Source organism: Heptranchias perlo, unplaced genomic scaffold (genome assembly GCF_035084215.1).
Source record: "Heptranchias perlo isolate sHepPer1 unplaced genomic scaffold, sHepPer1.hap1 HAP1_SCAFFOLD_462, whole genome shotgun sequence".
Classification (NCBI taxonomy): Eukaryota; Metazoa; Chordata; class Chondrichthyes; order Hexanchiformes; family Hexanchidae; genus Heptranchias; species Heptranchias perlo.
This window is the reverse complement of record NW_027139476.1, coordinates 158,152-184,503: the sequence shown is the minus strand read 5'-3', so window position 1 is coordinate 184,503 and position 26,352 is coordinate 158,152. Positions and strand designations below refer to the sequence as shown.

At 54.2% G+C, this 26,352-nt stretch overlaps 1 protein-coding gene across 1 annotated transcript in view; it reads left to right on the top strand.

Moving 5' to 3' along the window:
- Positions 1–4,487: 4,487 nt before the first annotated feature.
- Positions 4,488–26,352, top strand: part of LOC137313286 (hexokinase-2-like) — a 173,280-nt gene continuing 151,415 nt past the window's right edge. The window contains exons 1-3 of the mRNA XM_067979411.1: positions 4,488–4,598; positions 16,748–16,889; positions 20,086–20,234. Coding sequence (XP_067835512.1) covers positions 4,488–4,598; positions 16,748–16,889; positions 20,086–20,234 — 402 coding nt within the window. The remainder of the gene's footprint in view (positions 4,599–16,747; positions 16,890–20,085; positions 20,235–26,352) is intronic.

The following is a 26,352-nucleotide window of genomic DNA, read 5'->3' as shown; positions in this document are numbered from 1 at the left end:
CCCCCTCCTCTCTCTCCCCCTCCCTCTACCCCTCTCTCCCCTCTCTCTCTCCCCCTTCCTTCTACCCCCTCCCCCTCTCTCTCTCCCCCTCCCTCTCCCCTCTCTCACCCCTCTCTCTCTCCCCCTCCCTCTAACCCCCTCCCCCTCCTCTGCCCTTTCTCTCTCCCCTTCTCTCTCTCTCCCTCCCCTCTACCTCCTCCCCTCCCTCTACCCCTTCTCTCTCCCCTCTCTCTCCCCCTTCCTCTACCACCCTCCCCCTCTCTCCTCTCCCCTCCCTCACCCTCTCTCTCCCCCTTCTCTCTCCCCCTTCTCTCCCCCTCCCTCTCTTCTCCTCCCCCTCCTCTACCCCTTCTCTCTCCCCTCTCTCTCTCCCCCTTCCTCTCCTCATCCCCCTCTCTCCTCTCCCCCTCCCTCTACCCCTTCTCTCTCCCCCTCTCTCTCTCCCCCTTCCTCTACCCCCTCCCCCTCTCTCTCTCCCCCTCCTCTACCCTCCTCCCCCTCTCTCTCTCTCCCTCCCCCTCTCCCCTCTTCTCTACCTCCCCCTCTCCTCTCCCTCTCTCTCTCCCCATCTCTCTCTCCCCTCCTCTACCCCCCTCCCCCTCTCTCTCTCCCCCTCCCTCTACCACTCTCCCTCCCCCTCCTCCTCTCTCCCCTCTCTCTCCCCCCATCCCTCTCTCCCCCCTTCCTCTACCCCCTCCCCCTCTCTCTTCTCCCCCTCCCCTCTAACCCCCCTCCCCCTCTCTCTCTCCCCTTCCCTCTACCCCCCTCCCTCTCTCTCCCCCTCCCGCTCCCCCTCCCATCCCCCTCTCCCCCTCCCTCTACCCCCCTCCCCCTCTCTCTCCCTTCCTCTCCCCCCTCCCTCTACCCCTCTCTCTCTACCCCCTCTCTCTCCCCCTCCCTCTAACCCCTCCCCCTCTCTCTCCCTCCTTCCTCTACCCCCTCCCCTTCCCCTTCTCTCTCCTCTCTTCTCCCCTCCCTCTAACCCCCTCCCCCTCTCTCTCCCCCTTCCTCTACCCCCCTCCTCTCTCTCTCCCCCTCCCTCTACCCCCTCCCTCTCTCTCCCTCTCCCCTTCCTCTACCCCCTCCCCTCCCCCTCTCATCTCTCCCTCTCTCTCTCTCTCCCTCCCTCTACCCCTTCTCTCTCCCCTCTCTCTCTCCCCCTTCTCTCTACCCTCCCTCCCCTCTCTCCCCTTCCTCTACCCCCCTCCCCCTCTCTCTCTATCTCTCCCTCCCCCTCACCCCCATCTTTCTCTAACCTCCCCCCTCTCACTCTCCCCCTCCCTCTACCCCTCCCCTCCCCCTCCCCTCTCTCTCTCCCCTTCCTCTACCCCCTCCCCCCTCTCTCTATCTCTCCCTCCCCTCACCTCCTCTTTCTCTACCCTCCCCCCCTCTCTCTCTCCCCCTCCCTCTACCCTCTCTCTCTCCCCCTCTCTCTCCCCCTCCCCTCTAACCCCCTCCCCCTCTCTCTCTCTCCCCCTCCCTCTACCCCCTCCCCCTCTCTCTCTCCCCCTTCCTCTACCCCCCCTCCCCTCTCTCTCTATCTCTCCCTCCCCCTCACCCCCTCTTTCTCTACCCTCCCCCCTCTCTCTCTCCCCCTCCCTCTACCCCTCCCCCTCCCCTCCCCCTCTCTCTCTCTCCCCTTCTCTACCCCCCTCCCCCTCTCTCTCTATCTCTCCCTCCCCCTCACCTCCTCTTTCTCTACCCTCCCCCCCTCTCTCTCTCCCCTCCCTCTACCCTTCTCTCTCCCCCTCTCTCTCCCCCTCCCTCTACCCCCTCCCCCTCTCTCTCTCCCCCTCCCTCTACCCCCCTCCCCCTCTCTCTCTCCCCTCCTCTACCCCCTCCCCCTCTCTCTCTCTCCCCCTCCCTCTACCCCCTCCCCTACCCTCTCTCTCCCCTCTCTCTCTCCCCCTCCCTCTACCCCTCCCCCTCCCTCTCCCCTTCCTCTCCCCTCTCTTCCCCTCTCTACCCCCTCCCCCTCTCTCTCCCATCCTCTCTCCCCCTTCCTCTCCCCCCTCCCCTCTCTCTCTCTCCCCTTCCTCTACTCCCCCCTTCTCTCCCTCTCTCTCTCTCTCATCCTCTCCTCCCCCTCTCGTCCCCCTCTTCTCTACCCCTCCCCCTCTCTCTCTCTCCCTCCCCCTCTACCCCCTCCCCTCTCTACCCTCCCTCTCTCCCCCCTCTCCCTTCCCTCCCCCCTCTCCCTCTCTCTACTCTCTCCCTCCCTCCCTCCCTCTCTGTCTCTCTCTCCTCTGTCCCTCCTCTCTCTCCCTCTCCTCCCCGTTTCTCTCCCTCTCTCTCCTCTTTCTCTCCCTCCCTATCCCCCTCCTCTTTCTCTTCCCCTTCCCCTCCCCCTCTCTCGTTCTCTCCCTCCCTCTCTCTCCTCTCTCTCTCCCCCTCTCTCTCTCCCTCTCTCTCCCTCTCTCACTCTCTTCTACCCTCCCCTCTCTCCTCTCTTCAACCCCCCTAACCCCCTCTCTGTCTCTCTCTCAACCCCCTCTCTGTCTCTCTCCCTCCCTGTTCTCTCCCTATCTCTCTCTCACTCTCCCTCCCTCCCCGTTTCTCTCCCTCCCTCTTCCTCACTGCCTCTCTCGCTCTTCATACCCCACACTCTGTCTCCCCCCACTCTCTCTCCCATCCCCTCCATCTCACTCTCCATCTCCATCTCACTCTCTCCCTGCCCCTCTCTCTCTCCCCCTCCTTGCTCACTCTCCCCCCTCTCTCTCTCTCCCCCTCCCTCTCTCCTCCTCTCTCACTCTCCCCCCCTCTCTCCCTCTCCTCTCTCACTCTCCCCCTCTCTATCTCTCCCCCTCCTCTCTCACTCTCCCCCCCTCTCTATCTCTCCCCCTCTCTCCCTCTCCCAACCTCTCTCTGTCTCTCTCTCTCCCTATCCCTCTCTCTCTCCCTCCCCGTTTCTCTCCCTCTCTCTAGCTCTCACTCTCCCTTCCTCTTCCTCTCTCCCTATCTCTCCCCCCCAATCTCTCCCTCTCCCCTTATCTCTCTCAACCCCTCTCTCTGTCTCTCTCTCCCTATCCCTCTCTCTCTCCCTCCCCATTTCTCTCCCTCTCTCTAGCTCTCACTCTCCCTTTCTCTTCCTCTCTCCATCTCTCTCTCTCCCTCTCTCTCTCCCTCTCTCTCCCCCTCTCTCTACCACCCACTCTCTCCCTCCCTCCCTCCCTCTCTCTCTCTCCCTCCATCTCCATCTGTGGAGAGGGGAAGAGTGGGAGGGAAGGGAGGGAGAACAGAGTGGTGGGGGGGAGTTGGGGAGAGAGAGAGTGGGGGAGGGAGGGAGAGTGGAGTGGGGGTAGTTGGGGAGTGGGAAAGTGGAGGGAGGGGAGAGGAGTGGCGGGGGAGTTGGGGAGAGGGAGAGTGCGGTGGAGGGAGGGAGAGTGCAGGGGAGGGAAGGGCAGAGGAATCAGGGGGCAGTTGGGGAGAGGGAGAGGCATTGCCTCCTCAGCTACTGTCCCCCTCCCCTTCAAATCTGCTGTCATCACCCCCTCCTCAAAAAACACCTTGACCCCCTCTGTCCTTGCAAACTACCCCCCCATCTCCAACCTCCCTTTCCTCTCCAAAGTCCTTCAACATGTTGTCGTCTCCCAAATCCGTGTCCATCTTTCCCATAACTCCATGTTCGAATCCCTCCAATCAGGTTTCCGCCCCTTATCAAAACGGCCCTTATCAAAGTCACAAATGAGATCCTCTGTGACTGTGACCGTGGTAAACTCTCCCTCCTCATCCTTCTCCACCTGTCTGCAGCCTTTCACACGATTGACCACTCCATCCGCCTCCAACGCCTCTCCTCCATTGTCCAGCTGGGTGGGACTGCCTTCACCTGCTTCCATTCTTATCTATCCAGTCGTATCAGAGAATCTCCTGTAATGGCTTCTCTTCTCTCTCCCACACCGTTACCTCTGGAGTCCCCCGAGGATCGATCCTTGGCCCCTCCAGACTGGACGATTCCAATGCTCTCCTGGCCGGCCTCCTACCTTCCATCTCCATAAATTGAGCTCTTTGCTGCTCGTATCCTAACTCACACCAAGCCCCTTCACCCATCACCCCTGTGCTCACCGACCTACATTGGTCCCCGGCTCCTCGGTTTTAAAATTCTCATCCTTGTTTTCAAATCCCTCCATGGCCTCGTCCCTCCCTATCTCTGGAACCTCCTCCAGCCCTACAACTCTCTGAGATCTCTGCACTCCTCCAATTTTTGCCTCTTGTGCATCCCTGATTTTAATCATTCCACCATTGGTGGCCGTGCCTTCAGCTGCCTCAGCCCAAAGCTCAGGAATTCCCTCCTTAAACCTCTCCCTCCTCCTGTAAGACCAATCTAAAGCCGACCTCTTAGACCGAGCTTTTGGTCACCTGTCCGAATATCTTCGTCAGGGTCTTGGTGTCTGTTTTTCTCTGATGACTCCTCAATGAAGCTCTTTGGGATGTTTCACTCCATTAACGACACAATGTAAATACAATTTAATGTTAATTCAGGTCTTGAGATGTCTTCAGTCGGGAACAAATTTGACAGGAAGTCTGCAGCCGAGACGAGGGGAACAGAGGACTGTGCAGCCGTCTGGAAGGAGCACAGGAATCAGGGTCACCGGGAGCGGGTAAGAAACTTGCTGCCTCTCAGCTCATGGAACAGGTACTGTAATCAGAGGGACGTCTGCCCCCGATCTCCCGCTCAGGTACTGTAATCAGAGGGACGTCTGCCCCCGATCTCCCGCTCAGGTACTGTAATCAGAGGGACGTCCGCCCCCGATCTCCCGCTCAGGTACTGTAATCAGAGGGACGTCCGCCCCCGATCTCCCGCTCAGGTACTGTAATCAGAGGGACGTTCGCCCCCGATCTCCCGCTCAGGTACTGTAATCAGAGGGACGTCCGTCCCCGATCTCCCTCTCAGGTACTGTAATCAGAGGGACGTCCGCCCCCGATCTCCCGCTCAGGTACTGTAATCAGAGGGACGTCCGCCCCCGATCTCCCGCTCAGGTACTGTAATCAGAGGGACGTCCGCCCTCGATCTCCCGCTCAGGTACTGTAATCAGAGGGACGTCCGCCCCCGATCTCCCTCTCAGGTACTGTAATCAGAGGGACGTCCGCCCCCGATCTCCCTCTCAGGTACTGGAATCAGAGGGACGTCCGCCCCCGATCTCCCTCTCAGGTACTGTAATCAGAGGGACGTCCGACCCCGATCTCCCGCTCAGGTACTGTAATCAGAGGGACGTCCGCCCCCGATGTCCCACTCAGGTACTGTAATCAGGGGGACGTCTGCCCCAGATCTCCCACTCAGGTACTGTAATCAGAGGGACGTCCGCCCTCGATCTCCCTCTCAGGTACTGTAATCAGAGGGACGTCCGCCCCAGATCTCCCACTCAGGTACTGTAATCAGAGGGACGTTCGCCCCCGATCTCCCGCTCAGGTACTGTAATCAGAGGGACGTCCGCCCCCAATCTCCCGCTCAGGTACTGTAATCAGAGGGACGTCCGCCCCCGATCTCCCTCTCAGGTACTGTGATCAGAGGGACGTCCGCCCCCGATCTCCCTCTCAGGTACTGTAATCAGAGGGACGTCCGCCACCGATCTCCCGCTCAGGTACTGTAATCAGAGGGACGTCCGCCACCGATCTCCCTCTCAGGTACTGTAATCAGAGGGACGTCCGCCCCCGAACTCCCTCTCAGGTACTGTAATCAGAGGGACGTCCGCCCCCGATCTCCCTCTCAGGTACTGTAATCAGAGGGACGTCCGGCCCCGATCTCCCGCTCAGGTACTGTAATCAGAGGGACATCCACCCCAGATCTCCCGCTCAGGTACTGTAATCAGAGGGACGTCCGCCCCCGATCTCCCTCTCAGGTACTGTAATCAGAGGGACGTCCGCCCCCGATCTCCCTCTCAGGTACTGTAATCAGAGGGACGTCCGCCCCCGATCTCCCGCTCAGGTACTGTAATCTGAGGAACGTCCGCCCCCGATCTCCCGCTCAGGTACTGTAATCAGAGGGACGTCCACCCCCGATCTCCCGCTCAGGTACTGTAATCAGAGGGACGTCCGCCCTCGATCTCCCGCTCAGGTACTGTAATCAGAGGGACGTCCGACCCGATCTCCCGCTCAGGTACTGTAATCAGAGGGACGTCCGACCCGATCTCCCGCTCAGGTACTGTAATCAGAGGAACGTCTGCCCCCGATCTCCCGCTCAGGTACTGTAATCAGAGGGACGTCCGCCCCAGATCTCACGCTCAGGTACTGTAATCAGAGGGACGTCCGCCCCAGATCTCACGCTCAGGTACTGTAATCAGAGGGACGTCCGCCCCCGATCTCCTGCTCAGGTACTGTAATCAGAGGGACGTCCGGCCCCGATCTCCCGCTCAGGTACTGTAATCAGAGGGACCTCCGCCCCCGATCTCCTGCTCAGGTACTGTAATCAGAGGGACGTCCGCCCCTGATCTCACGCTCAGGTACTGTAATCAGAGGGACGTCCGCCCCAGATCTCACGCTCAGGTACTGTAATCAGAGGGACGTCCGCCCCCGATCTCCTGCTCAGGTACTGTAATCAGAGGGACGTCCGGCTCCGATCTCCCGCTCAGGTACTGTAATCAGAGGGACGTCCGCCCCAGATCTCACGCTCAGGTACTGTAATCAGAGGGACGTCCGCCCCCGATCTCCTGCTCAGGTACTGTAATCAGAGGGACGTCCGGCCCCGATCTCCTGCTCAGGTACTGTAATCAGAGGGACATCCGCCCCCGATCTCCCGCTCAGGTATTGTAATCAGAGGGACGTCCGCCCCCGATCTCCCGCTCAGGTACTGTAATCAGAGGGACGCCCGGCCCCGATCTCCCGCTCAGGTACTGTAATCAGGGGGACGTCCGCCCCTGATCTCCCGCTCAGGTACTGTAATCAGAGGGACGCCTGCCCCCGATCTCCCGCTCAGGTACTGTAATCAGAGGGACATCCACCCCCGATCTCCCGCTCAGGTGCTGAAATCAGAGGGACGCCCACCCCCGATCTCCCGCTCAGGTACTGTAATCAGAGGGACGTCCACCTTCAATCTCCCTCTCAGGTACTGTAATCAGAGGACACCCTACCCTCGATCTCCCTCTCAGGTACTGTAATCAGAGGGACGTCCGCCCCTGATCTTCCGCTCAGGTACTGTAATCAGAGGGACGTCCACCTTCAATCTCCCTCTCAGGTATTGTAATCATAGGGCCCTCCATCCTCGATCTCCCTCTCAGGTCCTGTAATCAGAGGACACCCCGCCCTCGATTTCCCTCTCAGGTACTGTAATCAGAGGGACGTCCACCTTCAATCTCCCTCTCAGGGACTGTAATCAGAGGGCCCCTCACCCTCAAGCTCCCTCTCAGGTACTGTAATCAGAGGGACGTCCGCCCCCAATTTCCTGCTCAGGTACTGTAATCAGAGGGACGTCCGGCCCTGATTTCCCTCTCAGGTACTGTAATCAGAGGGACATCCGCCCCAGATCTCCCACTCAGGTACTGTAATCAGAGGGACGTTCGCCCCCGATCTCCTGTTCAGGTACTGTAATCAGAGGGACGTACGGCCCCGATCTCCCGCTCAGGTACTGTAATCAGAGGGACGTCCACCCCAGATCTCCCGCTCAGGTACTGTAATCAGAGGGACGTCCGCCCCCGATCTCCCTCTCAGGTACTGTAATCAGATGGACGTCCGACCCGATCTCCCTCTCAGGTACTGTAATCAGAGGGACGTCCGCCCCCGATCTCCCGCTTAGGTACTGTAATCAGAGGAACGTCCGCCCCCGATCTCCCGCTCAGGTACTGTAATCAGAGGGACGTCCACCCCCGATCTCCCGCTCAGGTACTGTAATCAGAGGGACGTCCGCCCCCGATCTCCCTCTCAGGTACTGTAATCAGATGGACGTCCGACCCGATCTCCCTCTCAGATACTGTAATCAGAGGGACGTCCGCCCCCGATCTCCCGCTCAGGTACTGTAATCAGAGGAACGTCCGCCCCCGATCTCCCGCTCAGGTACTGTAATCAGAGGGACGTCCACCCCCGATCTCCCGCTCAGGTACTGTAATCAGAGGGACGTCCGCCCTCGATCTCCCGCTCAGGTACTGTAATCAGAGGGACGTCCGACCCGATCTCCCGCTCAGGTACTGTAATCAGAGGGACGTCCGACCCGATCTCCCGCTGAGGTACTGTAATCAGAGGAACGTCTGCCCCCGATCTCCCGCTCAGGTACTGTAATCAGAGGGACGTCCGCCTCAGATCTCACGCTCAGGTACTGTAATCAGAGGGACGTCCGCCCCAGATCTCACGCTCAGGTACTGTAATCAGAGGGACGTCCGCCCCCGATCTCCTGCTCAGGTACTGTAATCAGAGGGACGTCCGGCCCCGATCTCCCGCTCAGGTACTGTAATCAGAGGGACGCCCGGCCCCGATCTCCCGCTCAGGTACTGTAATCAGGGGGACGTCCGCCCCCTGATCTCCCGCTCAGGTACTGTAATCAGAGGGACGCCTGCCCCCGATCTCCCGCTCAGGTACTGTAATCAGAGGGACATCCACCCCCGATCTCCCGCTCAGGTGCTGAAATCAGAGGGACGCCCACCCCCGATCTCCCGCTCAGGTACTGTAATCAGAGGGACGTCCACCTTCAATCTCCCTCTCAGGTACTGTAATCAGAGGGCCCCTCACCCTCAATCTCCCTCTCAGGTAATGTAATCAGAGGGACGTCCGTCCTCAATCGCCTTTTCAGGTACTGCAATCAGAGGCCCCCCTGCCCTCGATCTCCCTCTCAGATACTGTAATCAGAGGCCCCCCTGCCCTCGATCTCCCTCTCAGGTACTGGAATCAGAGTACCCTCCACCCTCGATCTCCCTTTCAGGTACTGTAATCAGAGGGCCCACCACCCTCGATCTCCCTCTCATGCACTGAAATCAGAGGGCCCACCACCCTCAATCTCCCTCTCAGGTACTGTAATCAGAGTACCCTCCACCCTCGATCTCCCTCTCAGGTCCTGTAATGAGAGGACACCCCGCCCTCGATTTCCCTCTCAGGTACTGTAATCAGAGGGACGTCCGCCCCCAATTTCCTGCTCAGGTACTGTAATCAGAGGGACGTCCGGCCCTGATTTCCCTCTCAGGTACTGTAATCAGAGGGCCCCTCAGCCTCAATCTCCCTTTCAGGTACTGTAATCAGAGTGACGTCCACCTTCAATCTCCCTCTCAGGTACTGTAATCAGAGGGATGTCCACCCTCAATCTCCCTTTCAGGTACTGTAATCAGAGGACACCCTACCCTCGATCTCCCTCTCAGGTACTGTAATCAGAGGGACGTCCGCCCCTGATCTTCCGCTCAGGTACTGTAATCAGAGGGACGTCCACCTTCAATCTCCCTCTCAGGTACGGGAATCAGAGGGCCCCCCACACTCGATTTCCCTCTCAGGTACTGTAATCAGAAGACACCCTGCCCTCGATTTCCCTCTCAGGTACTGTAATCAGATGGCCCTCCATCCCCGATCTTCCACTCAGGTACTGTAATCAGTGGGCCCTCCACCTCAATCTCCCTCTCAGGTATTGTAATCATAGGGCCCTCCATCCTCGATCTCCCTCTCAGGTCCTGTAATCAGAGGACACCCCGCCCTTGATTTCCCTCTCAGGTACTGTAATCAGAGGGACGTCCACCTTCAATCTCCCTCTCAGGGACTGTAATCAGAGGGCCCCTCACCCTCAAGCTCCCTCTCAGGTACTGTAATCAGAGGGACGTCCGCCCATATTTCCTGCTCAGGTACTGTAATCAGAGGGACGTCCGGCCCTGATTTCCCTCTCAGGTACTGTAATCAGAGGGACATCCGCCCCAGATCTCCCACTCAGGTACTGTAATCAGAGGGACGTTCGCCCCCGATCTCCTGTTCAGGTACTGTAATCAGAGGGACGTCCGGCCCCGATCTCCCGCTCAGGTACTGTAATCAGAGGGACGTCCACCCCAGATCTCCCGCTCAGGTACTGTAATCAGAGGGACGTCCGCCCCCGATCTCCCTCTCAGGTACTGTAATCAGATGGACGTCCGACCCGATCTCCCTCTCAGGTACTGTAATCAGAGGGACGTCCGCCCCCGATCTCCCGCTCAGGTACTGTAATCAGAGGAACGTCCGCCCCCGATCTCCCGCTCAGGTACTGTAATCAGAGGGACGTCCACCCCCGATCTCCCGCTCAGGTACTGTAATCAGAGGGACGTCCGCCCTCGATCTCCCGCTCAGGTACTGTAATCAGAGGGACGTCCAACCCGATCTCCCGCTCAGGTACTGTAATCAGAGGGACGTCCGACCCGATCTCCCGCTCAGGTACTGTAATCAGAGGAACGTCTGCCCCCGATCTCCCGCTCAGGTACTGTAATCAGAGGGACGTCCGCCCCAGATCTCACGCTCAGGTACTGTAATCAGAGGGACGTCCGCCCCAGATCTCACGCTCAGGTACTGTAATCAGAGGGACGTCCGCCCCCGATCTCCTGCTCAGGTACTGTAATCAGAGGGACGTCCGGCCCCGATCTCCCGCTCAGGTACTGTAATCAGAGGGACGTCCGCCCCCGATCTCCTGCTCAGGTACTGTAATCAGAGGGACGTCCGCCCCAGATCTCCCGCTCAGGTACTGTAATCAGAGGGACATCCGCCCCCGATCTCTCGCTCAGGTATTGTAATCAGAGGGACGTCCGCCCCCGATCTCCCGCTCAGGTACTGTAATCAGACGGACGCCCGGCCCCGATCTCCCGCTCAGGTACTGTAATCAGGGGGACGTCCGCCCCTGATCTCCCGCTCAGGTACTGTAATCAGAGGGACGCCTGCCCCCGATCTCCCGCTCAGGTACTGTAATCAGAGGGACATCCACCCCCGATCTCCCGCTCAGGTGCTGTAATCAGTGGGACGCCCACCCCCGATCTCCCGCTCAGGTACTGTAATCAGAGGGACGTCCACCTTCAATCTCCCTCTCAGGTACTGTAATCAGAGGGCCCCTCACCCTCAATCTCCCTCTCAGGTAATGTAATCAGAGGGACGTCCGTCCTCAATCGCCTTTTCAGGTACTGCAATCAGAGGCCCCCCTGCCCTCGATCTCCCTCTCAGGTACTGTAATCAGAGGCCCCCCTGCCCTCGATCTCCCTCTCAGGTACTGTAATCAGAGTACCCTCCACCCTCGATCTCCCTTTCAGGTCCTGTAATCAGAGGGCCCACCACCCTCAATCTCCCTCTCAGGTACTGTAATCAGAGTACCCTCCACCCTCGATCTCCCTCTCAGGTCCTGTAATGAGAGGACACCCCGCCCTCGATTTCCCTCTCAGGTACTGTAATCAGAGGGACGTCCGCCCCCAATTTCCTGCTCAGGTACTGTAATCAGAGGGACGTCCGGCCCTGATTTCCCTCTCAGGTACTGTAATCAGAGGGCCCCTCAGCCTCAATCTCCCTTTCAGGTACTGTAATCAGAGTGACGTCCACCTTCAATCTCCCTCTCAGGTACTGTAATCAGAGGGATGTCCACCCTCGATCTCCCTCTCAGGTACTGTAATCAGAGGGACGTCCGCCCCTGATCTTCCGCTCAGGTACTGTAATCAGAGGGATGTCCACCTTCAATCTCCCTCTCAGGTACGGGAATCAGAGGGCCCCCCACACTCGATTTCCCTCTCAGGTACTGTAATCAGAAGACACCCTGCCCTCGATTTCCCTCTCAGGTACTGTAATCAGATGGCCCTCCGTCCCCGATCTTCCACTCAGGTACTGTAATCAGTGGGCCCTCCACCTCAATCTCCCTCTCAGGTATTGTAATCATAGGGCCCTCCATCCTCGATCTCCCTCTCAGGTCCTGTAATCAGAGGACACCCCGCCCTCGATTTCCCTCTCAGGTACTGTAATCAGAGGGACGTCCACCTTCAATCTCCCTCTCAGGGACTGTAATCAGAGGGCCCCTCACCCTCAAGCTCCCTCTCAGGTACTGTAATCAGAGGGACGTCCGCCCCCAATTTCCTGCTCAGGTACTGTAATCAGAGGGACGTCCGGCCCTGATTTCCCTCTCAGGTACTGTAATCAGAGGGCCCCCATCGTCGATCTCCCTCTCAGGCACTGGAATCAAAGGAACGTCCGCCCCCGATCTCCCGCTCAGGTACTGTAATCAGAGGGCCCCTCAGCCTCAATCTCCCTTTCAGGTACTGTAATCAGAGTGACGTCCACCTTCAATCTCCCTCTCAGGTACTGTAATCAGAGGGATGTCCACCCTCAATCTCCCTTTCAGGTACTGTAATCAGAGGACACCCTATCCTCGATCTCCCTCTCAGGTACTGTAATCAGAGGGACCTCCGCCCCCGATTATCCGCTCAGGTACTGTAGTCAGAAGAACCCCCACCCTCAATCTCCCTCTCAGGTACTGTAATGAGAGGACACCCCGCCCTCGATTTCCCTCTCAGGTTCTGTAATCAGAGGGACCTCCGTCCCCGATCTTCCGCTCAGGTACTGTAATCAGAGGACACCCCGCCCTCGATCTCCCTCTCAGGTACTGTAATCAGAGGGCCCCCCACCCTCAATCTCCCTTTCAGGTACTGTAATCAGAGGGACGTCCGCCCTCAATCTCCCTTTCAGGTACTGTAATCAGAGGACACCCCATCCTCAATCTCCCTCTCAGGTACTGTAGTCAGAGGACCCTCTGCCCTCAATCTCCCTCTCAGGTACTGTAATCAGAAGACACCCCGCCCTCGATTTCCCTCTCAGGTACTGTAATCAGAGGACACCCCGCCCTCGATTTCCCTCTCAGGTACTGTAATCAGAGGGCCCTCCGCCCTCAATCTCCCTCTCAGGTACTGTAATCAGAGGGTCCTCCGCCCTCGATCTCCCTCTCAGGTACTGTAATCGGAGGGCCCTCCGCCCCCAATCTTCCTCACAGGTACTGTAATCAGAAGACCCTCCGTCCTTGATCTCCCTCTCAGGTACTGTAATCAGAGGACCCCCACCCTCAATCTCTGCCTCAGGTACTGTAATCAGAGGAGCCCCCGCCCTCGATCTCCCTCTCAGGTATTGTAATCAGAGGACCCCCCCCCCCCCGGCCTCGATCTCCCTCTCAGGTACTGTAATCAGAGGATCCCCACCCTCGATTTCTCTCTCAGGTACTGTAATCAGAGGGCCCTCCACCCCCGATCTCCTTCTCAGGTACTGTAATCAGAGGGTCCTCTGCCCTCGATCTCACTCTCAGGTAATGTAATCAGAGGGCCCTCCGCCCCCAATCTTCCTCACAGGTACTGTAATCAGAAGACCCTCCGTCCTCGATCTCCCTCTCAGGTACTGTAATCAGAGGACCCCCCACCCTCGATATTCCTCTCAGGTACTGTAATCAGAGGAACACCCCCCCCTCAAACTCCCTCTCAGGTACTGCAATCAGAGGGCCCTCCACCCCTGATCTCCCTCTCAGGTACAGTAATCAGAGGACCTCCTCGCCCGCGATCTCCCTCTCAGGCAGTGTAATCCGGGGACCCTCGCCCTCGATCGCCCTCTCAGGTTCTGTAATCAGAGGGCCCTCCGCCCTTGATCTCCCTCTCAGGTACTGTAATCAGAGGGCCCTCCGCCCTTGATCTCCCTCTCAGGTACTGTAATCAGAGGGCCCTCCGCCCTTGATCTCCCTCTCAGGTACTGTAATCAGAGGGCCCTCCGCTCCCGATTTCCCGCTCAGGTACTGTAATCAGAGGCCCTCCGTCCGCGATCTCCCTCTCCGGTACTGTAATCAGAGGGCCCTCCGCTCCCGATTTCCCGCTCAGGTACTGTAATCAGAGGGCCCTCCGCCCTTGATCTCCCTCTCAGGTACTGTAATCAGAGGGACCTCCGCCCTCGATCGCCCTCTCAGGTACTGTAATCAGAGGGCCCTCCGCCCTTGATCTCCCTCTCAGGTACTGTAATCAGAGGGCCCTCCGCCCTTGATCTCCCTCTCAGGTACTGTAATCAGAGGGCCCTCCGCTCCTGATTTCCCGCTCAGGTACTGTAATCAGAGGGCCCTCCGCTCCCGATTTCCCGCTCAGGTACTGTAATCAGTGGGCCCTCCACCCTCAATCTCCCTCTGAGGTATTGTAATTATCGGGCCCTCCATCCCTGATCTCCCTCTCAGCTACTGTAATCAGAGGAGCCTCTGCCCTCGATCTCCCTCTCAGGTACTGTAATCAGTGGGCCCTCCACCCTCAATCTCCCTCTGAGGTATTGTAATTATCGGGCCCTCCATCCCCGATCTCCCTCTCAGCTACTGTAATCAGAGGAGCCTCTACCCTCGATCTCCCTCTCAGGTACTGTAATCAGAGGACACCCCGCCCTCGATTTCCCTCTCAGGTACTGTAATCAGAGGGACGTCCACCTTCTATCTCCCTCTCAGGTACTGTAATCAGAGGGCCCCTCACCCTCAAGCTCCCTCTCAGGTACTGTAATCAGAGGGACGTCCGCCCCCAATTTCCTGCTCAGGTACTGTAATCAGAGGGACGTCCGGCCCTGATTTCCCTCTCAGGCAGTGTAATCAGAGGACGCCCCGCTCTCGATCTCCCGCTCAGGTACTGTAATCAGAGTGACGTCCACCTTCAATCTCCCTCTCAGGTACTGTAATCAGAGGGATGTCCACCCTCAATCTCCCTTTCAGGTACTGTAATCAGAGGGCCCCCTGCCCTCGATCTCCCTCTCAGGTACTGTAGTCAGAAGACACCCCGCCCTCAATCTCCCTCTCAGGTACTGTAATCAGAGGGCCCTCCACCCTCGATCTCCCTCTCAGGTACAGTAATCAGAGGGACTTCCGCCCTCAACCTTCCGCTGAGGTACTGTAATCAGAGGGCCCCCCACCCTCAATCTCCCTTTCAGGTACTGTAATCAGAGGGACTTCCGCCCTCAACCTTCCGCTGAGGTACTGTAATCAGAGTACCCTCCGCCCCCGATCTTCCGCTCAGGTACTGTAGTCAGAGGAACCCCCACCCTCAATGTCCCTCTCAGGTACTGTAATCAGAGGACCCTCTGCCCTCAATCTCCCTCTCAGGTACTGTAATCAGAAGACACCCCGCCCTCGATTTCCCTCTCAGGTGCTGTAATCAGAGGGCCCTCCGCCCTCAATCTCCCTCTCAGGTACTGTAATCAGAGGGCCCTCCGCCCTCGATCTCCCTCTCAGGCACTGGAATCAAAGGTGCCTCCACCCTCGACCTCCTTCTCAGGTACTGTAATCAGAGGGCCCTCCGCCCTCGATCTCCCTCTCAGGTATTGTAATCAGAGGACCCACCCCCCGGCCTCGATCTCCCTCTCAGGTACTGTAATCAGAGGGCCCTCCGCCCTTGATCGCCCTCTCAGGTACTGTAATCAGAGGATCCCTACCCTCGATTTCTCTCTCAGGTACTGTAATCAGAGGGCCCTCCACCCCCGATCTCCTTCTCAGGTACTGTAATCAGAGGGTCCTCTGCCCTCGATCTCACTCTCAGGTACTGTAATCAGAGGGCTCTCCGCCCCTAATCTCCCTCACAGGTACTGTAATCAGAAGAGCCTCTGCCCTCGATCTCCCTCTGAGGTACTGTAATCAGAGGACCCCCCCCACCCTCGATATTCCTCTCAGGTACTGTAATCAGAGGAACACCCCCCCCTCAAACTCCCTCTCAGGTACTGTAATCAGAGGACCCCCCGCCCTCGATCTCACTCTCAGGTACTGTAATCAGAGGGCCCTCTGCCCCCGATCTCCCTCTCAGGTACTGTAATCAGAGGGCCCTCCGCCCTCGATCTCCCTCTCAGGTACTGTAATCAGAGGGCCCTCCGCCCTCGATCTCCCTCTCAGGCACTGGAATCAAAGGTGCCTCCACCCTCGACCTCCTTCTCAGGTACTGTAATCAGAGGGCCCTCTGCCCCCGATCTCCCTCTCAGGTACTGTAATCAGAGGACCTCCTTGTCCGCGATCTCCCTCTCAGGAACTGTAATTAGAGGATGCCCGCCCTCGATCTCCCTCTCAGGCAGTGTAATCCGGGGACCCTCGCCCTCGATCGCCCTCTCAGGTTCTGTAATCAGGGTGAAATGTCAGGTCCAGTGATCTCTCCTGTTCAGTGGAAAGATTGATTGAGCCGAGTCTTTCAGTCAGTCTGTTAATCAAACTTGTTCATAACCGGACCCCGGGCACCCCCCGAACTGGACCCCGGGCACCCCCCGAACCGGACCCCAGGCACCCCCCCGAACCGGACCCCGGGCACCCCCCGAACCGGACCCCGGGCACCCCCCGAACCGGACCCCGGGCACCCCCCCGAACCGGACCCCGGGCACCCCCCCCGAACCGGACCCCGGGCACCCCCCCGAACCGGACCCCGGGCACCCCCCCGAACCGGACCCCGGGCACCCCCCGAACCGGACCCCGGGCACCCCCCGAACCGGACCCCGGGCACCCCCCCGAACCGGACCCCGGGCACCCCCCGAACCGGACCCCGGGCACCCCCCGAACCGGACCCCGGGCACCCCCCGAACCGGATCCCGGGCACCCCCCGAACCGGACCCCGGGCACCCCCCGAACCGGACCCCGGGCACCCCCCGAACCGGACCCCGGGCACCCCCCGAACCGGACCCCGGGCACCCCTCTAACCGGACCCCGGGCACCCCCCGAACCGGACCCCGGGCACCCTCACCCCCTCCCCCCACACCTCTCCTTCCCCCTCCCCCCCCCCCCCACACCTCCCCCCGCCCTGTACTTGCTCTGGTGTGATTTGGCCCCACTAATTCCGGGCCCTGATCGAATGTCTCTCTGCCTCTTTCACAATCACTCTCATTGTAGATTGAGAACGTGCTGCAGGATTTCTCCGTGTCGGAGCAGAAACTGAGGGAGATCTCGACTCGAATGGAGCAGGAGATGGAGAACGGACGGGGAAAGAAAAGACACAAGACTGTCCTTCTCAAAGCAAAGCCCAACGGAACAGGTCAGAGATGGTCACTGCCGCCATGTGTCACAGACGGTCACTCTCGCCGTGTCACAGACGGTCACTCCCGCCGTGTGTCACAGACGGTCACTCTCGCCGTGTCACAGACGGTCACTCCCGCCGTGTGTCACAGACGGTCACTCTCGCCGTGTTACAGACGGTCACTCTCGCCGTGTCACAGACGGTCACTCCCGCCGTGCGTCACAGACGGTCACTCCCGCCGTGCGTCACAGACGGTCACTCCCGCCGTGTGTCACAGACGGTCACTCTCGCCGTGTCACAGACGGTCACTCCCGCCGTACGTCACAGACGGTCACTCCCGCCGTGCGACACAGACGGTCACTCCCGCCGTGCGACACAGACGGTCACTCCCGCCGTGGGGTCTGAGACGGTCAGCCTCGCCGTGGGGTCTGAGACGGTCAGTCTCACCCTGTGGTCTGAGACGGTCAGTCTCACCGTGGGGTCCGAGACGGTCAGTCTCACTGTGTGAAACATAGAAACATAGAAAATAGGAGCAAGAGTAGGCCATTCGGGCCTGCTCCGCCATTCAAAATGACTGATTGTCTAACTCAGTACCCTGTTCCCACTTTTTCCCCATATCCCTTCATCCCTTTAGCATTAAGAAATATATCTATCTCCTTGAATACATCTAATGACTTGGCCTCCACTGCCTTCTGTGGTAGAGAATTCCACAGGTTCACCACCCTCTGAGTGAAGAAATTTCTCCTCATCTCGGTTCTAAATGGCATACCCCGTATCCTGAGACTGTGACCCCTGGTTCTGGACTCCCCAGACATCGGGAACATCCTCCCTACATCTAGTCTGTCTAGTCCTGTTAGAATTTTATATGTTTCAATGGGATCACCTCTCATTCTTCTAAACTCTAGTGAATATAGGCATAGTTGACCCAATCTCTCCTCATACGTCAGTCCTGCCATCCCAGCAATCAGTCTGGTAAACTTTCGTTGCACTCCCTCCATGGCAAGGACATCCTTCCTCAGATAAGGAGACCAAAACAGCACACAATACTCCAGATGTGGTCTCACCAAGGCCCTGTATAACTGCAGTAAGACATCCCTGTTCCTGTACTCAAATCCTCTTGCAATGAAGGCCAACATACCATTCGCCTTCCAAACTGCTTGCTGCACCTGAATGCTCGCTTTCAGCGACTGGTGTACAAGGACACCCAGGTCTCATTGCACCTCCCCTTTTCTCAATCTATCACCATTCAGATAATAATCTGCCTTTCTGTTTTTACAACCAAAGTGGATAACCTCACATTTATCCACGTTATACTGCATCTGCCATGTTCTTGCCCACTCACCCAACTTGTCTAAATCACATTGGAGCCTCTTTGCATCCTCCTCACAGCTCACATTCCAGCCCAGTTTTGTGTCGTCTGCAAACTTGGAAATGTTACATTCCGTTCCCTCATCCAAATCATTGATATATATTGTGAATAGCTGGGGCCCAAGCACTGATCACTGCGGTACCCCACTAGTCACTGCCTGCCACCCGGAAAAAGACCCGTTTATTCCTACTCTCTGTTTCCTGTCTGTCAACCAATTCTCAATCCATGCCAGTATATTCCCCCCAATCCCATGTGCTTTAATTTTGCACACTAACCTCTTGTGTGGGACTTTATCAAAAGCCTTCTGAAAATCCAAATACACCACATCCACTGGTTCCCCCTATCTATTCTACTAGTTACATCCTCAAAAAACTCCAGTAGATTTGTTAAGCGTGATTTCCCTTTCATAAACCCATGCTGACTTTGTCCAATCCTGTTAATGCCCTCCAAGTGTTCTGTTATCACATATTTTATAATAGATTCGAGCATTTTCCCCACTACTGATGTTAGGATAACTGGTCTGTAATTCTCTGTTTTTTCTCTCCCTCCTTTTTTAAATAGTGGGGTTACATTTGCCACCCTCCAATCTGTAGGAACTGTTCCAGAGTCTATAGAACTTTGGAAGATGATCACCAACGCATCCACTATTTCCAGGGACACTTCCTTTAGTACTCTGGGATGTAGATTATCAGGCCCTGGGGATTTGTGTGGTCTGAGACGGTCGGTCTCACCGCGGGGTCCGAGACGGTCGGTCTCACCGTGAGGTCTGGTCTGAGACGGTCGGTCTCACCGTGGGGTCCGAGACGGTTGGTCTCACCGTGAGGTCTGGTCTGAGACGGTCGGTCTCACTGTGCGTTCTGGTCTGAGACGGTCAGTCTCACCGTGGGGTCTGAGACGGCCAGTCTCACCGTGAGGTCTGGTCTGAGACGGTCAGTCTCACCGTGTGGTCTGGTCTGAGACGGTCGGTCTCACTGTGCGTTCTGGTCTGAGACAGTCAGTCTCACCGTGAGGTCTGGTCTGAGACGGTCGGTCTCACTGTGCGTTCTGGTCTGAGACGGTCAGTCTCACCGTGAGGTCTGGTCTGAGACGGTCGGTCTCACTGTGCGTTCTGGTCTGAGACGGTCAGTCTCACCGTGAGGTCTGGTCTGAGACGGCCAGTCTCACCGTGTGGTCTGGTCTGAGACGGTCAGTCTCACCGTGCGGTCTGGTCTGAGACGGCCAGTCTCACCGTGCGGTCTGGTCTGAGACGGCCAGTCTCACTGTGAGGTCTGGTCTGAGACGGCCAGTCTCACCGTGAGGTCTGGTCTGAGATGGCCAGTCTCACCGTGTGGTCTGGTCTGAGACGGCCAGTCTCACCGTGAGGTCTGGTCTGAGACGGCCAGTCTCACCGTGCGGTCTGGTCTGAGACGGCCAGTCTCACCGTGATGTCTGGTCTGAGACGGCCAGTCTCACCGTGCGGTCTGGTCTGAGATGGTCAGTCTCACCGTGTGGCCTTGTCTGAGATGGTCAGTCTCACCGTGAGGTCTGGTCTGAGACGGCCAGTCTCACCGTGAGGTCTGGTCTGAGACGGCCAGTCTCACCGTGAGGTCTGGTCTGAGACGGCCAGTCTCACCGTGAGGTCTGGTCTGAGATGGTCAGTCTCACCGTGAGGTCTGGTCTGAGACGGCCAGTCTCACCGTGCGGCCTGGTCTGAGACGGCCAGTCTCACTGTGAGAGTGCTTTGATGGAGGTTCTGAGTCTAACTGCAGAGGGTGGGGGCGAGGGTCCTGGATGACCTCCTGCACTGGTAAACTCCTGGGTCACTGGTCTATCGCTGATCAAACATTGGCTTCCTGCTCTTCACAGAAAAGGGGGAATTTCTGGTTCTTGACCTTTGGAGGACCAAGTTCCGAATCGAATGGGTGAAGATCACCGAGAAGCCCAATTGCAACGTGCCCACAGAGAGTGAAGTGTACAACATACCGGAGCAGGTCAAACTGGGCACAGGAGCAAAGGTCCTCCCTCTACACAGAGAGATATACCAAATAAATATACACTCCCAACCCCGTATAGAGATATACCAAATAAATATACACTCCCACCCCCCGTATACACAGAGATATACCAAATAAATATACACTCCCACCCCCCGTATAGAGATATACCAAATAAATATACACTCCCACCCCCCGTATAGAGATATACCAAATAAACATACACTCCCACCTCCCGTATACACAGAGAGATATACCAAATAAATATACACTCCCACCACCCGTATACACAGAGATATACCAAATAAATATACACTCCCACCCCCAGTATACACAGAGAGATATACCAAATAAACGCACACTCCCACCCCCCGTATACACAGAGAGATATACCAAATAAATATACACTCCCTCCCCCCGTATACACAGAGAGATATACCAAATAAACGCACACTCCCATCCCCCGTATACACAGAGAGATATACCAAATAAATATACACTCCCACCACCCGTATACACAGAGAGATATACCAAATAAATATACACTCCCATCCCCCGTATAGAGATATACCAAATAAATATACACTCCCATCCCCCGTATAGAGATATACCAAATAAATATACACTCCCATCCCCCGTATAGAGATATACCAAATAAATAAACACTCCCACCCCCCCGTATAGAGATATACCAAATAAATATACACTCCCACCACCCGTATACACAGAGATATACCAAATAAATATACACTCCCACCCCCAGTATACACAGAGAGATATACCAAATAAACGCACACTCCCACCCCCCATATACACAGAGAGATATACCAAATAAATATACACTCCCTCCCCCCGTATACACAGAGAGATATACCAAATAAATATACACTCCCACCACCCGTATACACAGAGAGATATACCAGTTAAATATACACTCCCATCCCCCGTATAGAGATATACCAAATAAATATACACTCCCATCCCCCGTATAGAGATATACCAAATAAATATACACTCCCATCCCCCGTATAGAGATATACCAAATAAATATACACTCCCATCCCCCGTATAGAGATATACCAAATAAATATACACTCCCACCCCCCCGTATAGAGATATACCAAATAAATATACACTCCCACCCCCCGTATAGAGATATACCAAAGAAATATACACTCCCACCCCCCGTATAGAGATATACCAAATAAATATACACTCCCACCCCCCGTATAGAGATATACCAAATAAATATACACTCCCACCCCCCGTATAGAGATATACCAAATAAATATACACTCCCACCCCCCGTATAGAGATATACCAAATAAACGCACACTCCCACCCCCCGTATAGAGATATACCAAATACATATACACTCCCACCCCCCGTATAAAGATATACCAAATAAATATACACTCCCATCCCCCGTATACACAGAGAGATATACCAAATAAATGCACACTCCCACCCCCCGTATAGAGATATACCAAATAAATATACACTCCCACCCCCCGTATACACAGAGATATACCAAATAAACATACACTCCCACCCCCCGTATACACAGAGAGATATACCAAATAAACGCACACTCCCATCCCCCGTATACACAGATAGATATACCAAATAAATATACACTCCCACCCCCCATATACACAGAGATATACCAAATAAACGCACACTCCCACCCCCCGTATAGAGATATACCAAATAAACGCACACTCCCATCCCCCATATACACAGAGAGATATACCAAATAAATATACACTCCCACCCCCAGTATACACAGAGATATACCAAATAAATATACACTCCCACCACCCGTATACACAGAGAGATATACCAAATAAATATACACTCCCTCCCCCCGTATACACAGAGAGATATACCAAATAAACGCACACACCCATCCCCCGTATACACAGAGAGATATACCAAATAAATATACACTCCCTCCCCCCGTATACACAGAGAGATATACCAAATAAACGCACACTCCCACCACCCGTATACATAGAGAGATATACCAAATAAATATACACTCCCACCACCCGTATACACAGAGAGATATACCAAATAAATATACACTCCCTCCCCCCGTATACACAGAGAGATATACCAAATAAATGCACACTCCCACCCCCCGTATAGAGATATACCAAATAAATATACACTCCCTCCCCCCGTATACACAGAGAGATATACCAAATAAATGCACACTCCCACCCCCCGTATAGAGATATACCAAATAAATATACACTCCCACCACCCGTATACACAGAGAGATATACCAAATAAACATACACTCCCACCCCCCGTATACACAGAGAGATATACCAAATAAACGCACACTCCCACCACCCGTATACACAGAGAGATATACCAAATAAATATACACTCCCACCACCCGTATACACAGAGAGATATACCAAATAAATATACACTCCCACCCCCCGTATAGAGATATACCAAATAAACGCACACTCCCACCCCCCGTATAGAGATATACCAAATAAACGCACACTCCCACCCCCCGTATAGAGATATACCAAATAAATATACACTCCCACCCCCCGTATAGAGATATATCAAATAAACGCACACTCCCACCACCCGTATACACAGAGAGATATACCAAATAAATATACACTCCCATCCCCCGTATAGAGATATACCAAATAAATATACACTCCCACCCCCCGTATAGAGATATACCAAATAAATATACACTCCCACCCCCTGTATAGAGATATACCAAATAAACGCACACTCCCACCCCCTGTATAGAGATATACCAAATAAATATACACTCCCACCCCCCGTATAGAGATATACCAAATAAATATACACTCCCACCCCCTGTATAGAGATATACCAAATAAATATACACTCCCACCCCCTGTATAGAGATATACCAAATAAATATACACTCCCATCCCCCGTATAGAGATATACCAAATAAATATACACTCCCACCCCCCGTATAGAGATATACCAAATAAATATACACTCCCACCCCCCGTATAGAGATATACCAAATACATATACACTCCCACCCCCCGTATAGAGATATACCAAATAAATATACACTCCCACCCCCTGTATAGAGATATACCAAATAAATATACACTCCCACCCCCCGTATAGAGATATACCAAATAAATATACACTCCCACCCCCCGTATAGAGATATACCAAATAAATATACACTCCCACCCCCTGTATAGAGATATACCAAATAAATATACACTCCCATCCCCCGTATAGAGATATACCAAATAAATATACACTCCCACCCCCCGTATAGAGATATACCAAATAAATATACACTCCCACCCCCCGTATAGAGATATACCAAATAAATATACACTCCCACCCCCCGTATACACAGAGAGATACACCAAATAAACCTATTATTACTGATTGATGTTTAATACAGCGAGTGCTTTTAATGATTGATGTGTAATGCAGTGAGTGCTGTAATGGATTGATGTGTAATGCAGTGAGTGCTTTTAATGATTGATGTGTAATGCAGTGAGTGCTGTAATGGATTGATGTGTAATGCAGTGAGTGCTGTAATGGATTGATGTGTAATGCAGTGAGTGCTTTTAATGATTGATGTGTAATGCAGTGAGTGCTTTTAATGATTGATGTGTAATGCAGTGAGTGCTGTAATGGATTGATGTGTAATGCAGTGAGTGCTGTAATTGATTGAGGTGTAATGCAGTGAGTGCTGTGATTGATTGAGGTGTAATGCAGTGAGTGCTGTGATTGATTGTGGTGTAATGCAGTGAGTGCTGTAATTGATTGATGTGTAATGCAGTGAGTGTTGTGATTGATTGATATGTAATGCAGTGAGTGCTGTGATTGATTGAGGTGTAATGCAGTGAGTGCTGTAATTGATTGAGGTGTAATGCAGTGAGTGCTGTAATTGATTGAGGTGTAATGCAGTGAGTGCTGTAATTGATTGAGGTGTAATGCAGTGAGTGCTGTAATTGATTGAGGTGTAATGCAGTGAGTGCTGTAATTGATTGAGGTGTAATGCAGTGAGTGCTGTAATTGATTGAGGTGTAATGCAGTGAGTGCTGTAATTGATTGAGGTGTAATGCAGTGAGTGCTGTAATTGATTGAGGTGTAATGCAGTGAGTGCTGTAATTGATTGAGGTGTACTGCAGCGAGTGCTGTAATTGATTGAGGTGTAATGCAGTGAGTGCTGTAATTGATTGAGGTGTACTGCAGCGAGTGCTGTAATTGATTGAGGTGTACTGCAGCGAGTGCTGTAATTGATTGAGGTGTACTGCAGCGAGTGCGCTTACTGATTGAAGTGTAATAAAGGGAGTTCTTATGCTGATTGGTGCATATTACAATGACTGCTGTTACAGATTAATGTGTAATACATTGAGAGATGTTATAGAAACATAGAGAATAGGAGCAGGAGGAGGCCATTCGGCCCTTCGAGCCTGCTCCACCATTCAATATGATCATGGCTGATCCTCTATCTCAATACCATATTCCCGCTCTCTCCCCATACCCCTTGATGCCTTTTGTGTCCAGAAATCTATCTATCTCCATCTTAAATATATTCAGTGACTTGGCCTCCACAGCCTTATGTGGTAGAGAATTCCACAGGTTCACCACCCTCTGAGTGAAGAAATTTCTCCTCATCTCAGTCCTAAATGTCCTACCCCGTATCCTGAGACTGTGACCCCTGGGTCTAGACCCCCAGCCAGGGGAAACATCCTCCCTGCATCCAGTCTATCTCGTCCTGTTAGAATTTTATACATTTCAATGAGATCTCCTCTCATTCTTCTAAACTCTAGTGAATACAGGCCTAGTCGACCCAATCTCTCCTCATACGACAGTCCTGCCATCCCAGGAATCAGTCTGGTGAACCTTCGCTGCACTCCCTCTATGGCAAGTATATCCTTTCTTAGGTAAGGAGACCAAAACTGCACACAATACTCCAGGTGTGGTCTCACCAAGGCCCTGTATAACTGCAGTAAGACATCCCTGCTCCTGTACTCAAATCCTCTTGCAATGAAGGCCAACATACCATTTGCCTTCCTAACTGCTTGCTGCACCTGAATGTTTGCTTTCAGTGACTGGTGTACAAGAACACTCAGGTCCCTTTGTACATCAACATTCCCCAATCTATCACCATTTAAATAATACTCTGCCTTTCTGTTTTTCCTTCCGAAGTGGATAACTTCACATTTATCCATGTTATACTGCATCTGCCATGTATTTGCCCATTCACTCAACTTGTCAAAATCACCTTGAAGCCTCTTTGCATCCTCCTCACAACTTACAATCCCACCTAGTTTTGTGTCGTCAGCAAACTTGGAAATATCACATTTGGTTCCCTCATCCAAATCATTGATATATATTGTGAATAGCTGGGGCCCAAGCACTGATCCCTGCGGTACCCCACTAGTCACTGCCTGCCACCCCGAAAAAGACCCGTTTATTCCTACTCTCTGTTTCCTGTCTGTCAACCAATTCTCAATCCATGCCAGTATATTCCCCCCAATCCCATGTGCTTTAATTTTGCACACTAACCTCTTGTGTGGGACTTTATCAAAGGCCTTCTGAAAATCCAAATACACCACATCCACTGGTTCTCCCCTATCTATTCTACCAGTTACATCCTCAAAAAACTCCAGTAGGTTTGTCAAACATGATTTTCCTTTCATAAACCCATGTTGACTTTGTCTAATCCCGTTGATTTTTTCTAAGTGTCCTGTTATCACATCCTTTATAATAGACTCCAGCATTTTCCCCACTACTGATGTCAGGCTAGCCCGTCTGCATTTCCCTGTTTTCTCTCTCCCTTTTTTAAATAGTGGGGTTACATTTGCCACCCTTCAATCTGCAGGAACTGTTCCATAATCTATAGAAGCCATGATGTGGAGATGCCGGTGATGGACTGGGGTGGACAAATGTAAGGAATCTTACAACACCAGGTTATAGTCCAACAGTTTTATTTGAAAATCACAAGCTTTCGGAGATTTTGTCCTTCGTCAGGTGAGTGAGTGAATGAGAGGCTCTCAAATCGCATATCTTATATTAGGCTGGGAATCAAAGGTGTCGTTGGTGTTCAGACAGGTTAGCCACGGAAAACAGTAGGTCCCAGTATACT